The following is a 4,122-nucleotide window of genomic DNA, read 5'->3' as shown; positions in this document are numbered from 1 at the left end:
ATATTAACCCCAATACAATAGTTTATTTTCATTTGCTGCTTAACTAAAAGAGGAAAAAAATATTTTATCGAAGAGCATACTTGATCGCTCCTGGCTTATCTCTTCCAGGTGGTGGGTGGGGTAGGTAAATTGTGTAGTGGCCTGGCTTAATATTTCTGGCAATTGCAATGATTTCTTTATTTTATGTCTAAAAAAATAATAATGTTTCGATCCAATGGGACCAAATCCCATCAATTTATTTCAACACCAGATCATTATATATATATATATATATATAGTGTTAAATGGTATGGTACGTAATTCTTGATTAGAATAAAAACACAAAAGCAGTAAATGTGCCAAATAGACTATCTGTTTTGCAAGTGAATGACTAGAAAGGAAAAAAAAAAGAAGAAAAAGCCAATAGATAATGATAATGCTATCTTTGGAATGGGCATATGTAACCATTTGTAAATACAGCTGCTCTCACACACTTGGGCAGGTATTAGATGCAATGAGAATGAAAGGCATTCATGGATCCATGGAAATCTAGTAGCATATCGATTTGTTCTCAGCTTCTTTCGCCGAACCGTTCGGCCCCGACCAGGGCCGTATCGGATACCGCCCGCTATTAATCCCACTCGGGGACCAGACAGGGGAAGCGCGCGAGCAGCAGAGCCACGGTGCAAGCGCTGGGGTGGGTCATCCCTGGCGGGCGCGATGGAGGCAGAGGCCAACCCAGTTCGAGATCCCGTGGCTTCGTGCCCCAGGCTTGATGACCTCGCCCACCGGCTTCGTCTCTACGTGCCGCTCTCCTTCCCGGACGACGTGGAAGAGTACGAGTTGGGCGATGGCGTGGATGAGAGAGGGAAGGTGCTCCCCCAGATGGGTTTGGTCGACTCCGCCGCCGCCGCCGTTCCCCCGCCGGAGAGGTTCCGCCCCAAAAGGGCGGCTGTCCTTGTTTGCCTCTTCGAGGGCAAGCTCGGCGACCTTCGTGTCATCCTCACCAAGCGTTCCTCCAACCTCTCTACCCACTCCGGTTCTGCTCGATCGTGTTCTCTCTCGTTTCTTTCTTTCAATTCGAGATATTTAGGGGAAAAGAGCGAAGGAATTGTGCGAAAGATTGGATTTTTTTTGGTAAAGGTGTTGCCTTTTTCGCTTTTGGGGCGCAGGTGAGGTGTCGTTGCCGGGGGGGAAGGCGGAGGAGGGCGACGCGGATGATCGAGAGACGGCGTTGAGAGAAGCCAAAGAAGAGATAGGGCTGGATCCTTCTCTGGTCACAGTCGTGACCGTTCTGGAACCCTTCTTGTCCCGGGTAATTATGCTTCAATATCTCAATCTCAAGCCCTTTTTATTCGTCTTTGGTTTTTTTATGTGCATTGAAGTATGGGATTCTCAGTGGTTCTTATTTTGCATCTGCATTCAAACAAAGTTGGAATCTCTTGTTATGATGGCTTGCAATCCTGGATAAATCCATTTCTTTGAACTAGATAATTCTGATTTAATTCTTATTTGATTTTGAATTTGTGGTTATTTAATTATAGGCCACTATTTCCTCCTCCTTTTTGATTTGCATTAGTTAGTCTTGATGTGCTTGCCATTGTTGAGAAGCCCCATGGACTGGAGCTGCATTCATGCTGGTTGTTTTAGTGTTATGTTTTTAGCCTAAAATTGTTTCACCCTTCCTCTATGCCATCATTGGTTTAGTGGTTGTGCTTGCCAATGCTGAAGTTTGGGCTTGTAGTATGGGTGCTATTGTAGTGAGGCATGTAATAACCAGCAGAAAGATGGTCCCTTGCCAGAGCCGATGAATGAGGTGCATACTGTTTGCCAAGGATCTCCTCTATAACTATGGAACAAACTCTGACAATTTTGACCAATAAAAAGAACACAGAAGTAGAATTATTCTGAGTACGAAATATGTAATTTTATTATGTCATAATACAGCATTTACGTGCATGGATTTTTCCTCCTCACACTGAGATTGGAGTCTAATGCATACCTTATGATTCTTTTGGTGCATAGCTTAATATTCAGCTGACTTGTATGGGTTTTGCCACCCGGGAGTTGTCGGTGATTCTGTCTTGATGTTATAAGAGCCCTTAAAAGAGCTAAAACATTCCTCCTTTAATTTTTCTTAAATTTACCTGTTGTCATCTCCTGTAGCAAGCATGCTAATTTGTTTTTTACTCACTTTGTAGCATCTTCTCAGAGTAGTTCCTGTAATTGGCTTGCTTTCTGATAACCAAGCGTTCAAGCCTGTTGCTAATGCTGATGAGGTGGAAGCAATATTTGATGCACCCTTAGAGATGTTTCTCAAGGTCTAGTCTGATATCAGAGCTTTGTTCTAAATTAGCCGTCCTTAATCGATTCCTTTTTCTCTATAAGATTCATTTTGTAGTGGTCACAGGATGAAAACCGGAGGTCTGAGGAACGGGAATGGATGGGGGAGAAGTTTCTGGTCCATTACTTCAACTTCAGTACAGAAAACAAGAATTTTGTTATTTGGGGTTTAACTGCAACTATCTTGATTCATGCCGCATCAGTCATTTACCAGCGGCCACCTTCTTTCCCTGAGCAGAAGCCCAGCTACAGAGTCCCTAGGTATATAAAGGGGACTTGTATAATGCCATGAATTCTGAGACTCATATCAACTTAATGTCCACAAGCTGTTTGTGGTTGTTTGTTGTGGCATTCTGGAAGATCTTGCAGGTGGCTTCAGTGAATCCTGTGCCCTGACAGGTTTACTACCAATCACAGATGGATGAACCTAATGCCAACTATTCCCTTAATTATAGCAACTTCTACTTCAATCTGTTTGAAATGTTTCAGATGCATTGCTTGAAGGACCAGCTTTGTGGACTATTCCAGTGCAAATAACTTGACAAACCATACAATGTATTCTGCTATACTGCTAAAAAAAAATTACAGTTGTTAATGTAAACATATTTTGTGGAATGGTACATTGAATCCTTCCTGCACCACCTCATATTAGTCAGATGGATCCATTAGACTAGTTTTGATGTAATGTTTCGTTTGGAGATGCCCTGAAAGTTCATGGTGATATTGTTATATAACATTCGATTCTTGGGAACAACAACAGAAAAAAGGAAAAGAACTTGCAGAACTTTCAAGAGTTGGAAGACAACTAAAATTCCTATTTTTCGCTGATGCACTTTTTGAGGGGGTCTCTCTCTCTCCCTCTCCCTCCGACGCCTTTGGCAAAAAATTATCACCGACGACTGCTTATCTCCACATCGCGAAGCTTAAATGCTATAACATTCGATTCTAGAAATCTGCCATTCGATGCACTGATAGATTTCTTTGCAGCATCAAAATCTACCCTAGGAATGGAAGAGGCAACGGATTTATTGCTGATGGTAAACATTTCTGAGTCAAATTTTCATGCATGCTAGATCGGATCTCAATAACTAATCCTTCCTTCTTTCTAAATTAGAAAGATATCACTTTACGATTATAAGAAAAATATTCTTATCATGTATAATGAGATAATGACAACAATATGTCTATCATGGTGAAAGTTTGTAGCCAGCTGCTGTTTTACTTCATCTATGAAATGCATTTTGAGGGATTTTCCTTTTCCTAAAAACAAAAATTCCCCTCTCTTAACTTTTTGATACTTTTTTTTTACTACTCTATACATTTCTTTCAGATGGTTCCAAATAAAAATCCAGAGCTGTATACATTTATACAGAGACTAATAGTGCTGTAAATTGGGTTGCTTCATTTGTTGTCGCTATAGAACTTATTATATTTGGATGCTTTGTTTTGTATCTATAAAACTGGGACAGCAAGAATCTTGTCCAGAATTGCAAGAGCAGTGGAGGTGGAACCAGCAGGATCCGGGATTAAGGCAGTGGAAGGTTACTCAGATTGGTGGTTTGGTTCCATAATGACATCTCCAGAACTGACAGCCAATTCTAAACTCAGATCATCGCTCAAAACCTAAGTATTCCTCAATGACCGATGGCATACAAGTACCGTGAGGAAAAGGTGAAAAGAACCCCAATCGGAGAGTGCAATAGAGAACCTGAGGGCAATTTAATCTTGCTGCACTACCATAATAAATAATAATAGAAAACACCCAGACAAAGCTAAAGCAAAACAAATCTCTCAAGTTTT

The 4,122-nt window shown here is 41.2% G+C and overlaps 1 protein-coding gene across 1 annotated transcript; it reads left to right on the top strand.

The window, feature by feature from the left end:
• The first annotated feature begins 430 nt into the window (after nucleotides 1–430).
• Nucleotides 431–2,963, top strand: LOC103713194 (nudix hydrolase 15, mitochondrial-like). The gene is made up of 4 exons (XM_008800024.4): nucleotides 431–1,018; nucleotides 1,152–1,294; nucleotides 2,181–2,300; nucleotides 2,390–2,963. The coding sequence occupies exons 1-4, from the start codon at nucleotides 700–702 to the stop codon at nucleotides 2,612–2,614; spliced, it is 807 nt and encodes a 268-aa protein (XP_008798246.1). The 5' UTR covers nucleotides 431–699; the 3' UTR covers nucleotides 2,615–2,963.
• The last annotated feature ends 1,159 nt before the right edge of the window (nucleotides 2,964–4,122 follow it).

The sequence above is a fragment of the Phoenix dactylifera genome, chromosome 9 (genome assembly GCF_051530095.1).
Source record: "Phoenix dactylifera cultivar Ajwa chromosome 9, Ajwa_hap1_PhDact_Kaust_v1.1, whole genome shotgun sequence".
Classification (NCBI taxonomy): domain Eukaryota; kingdom Viridiplantae; phylum Streptophyta; class Magnoliopsida; order Arecales; family Arecaceae; genus Phoenix; species Phoenix dactylifera.
This window is presented reverse-complemented; position numbering and strand designations above follow the sequence as displayed.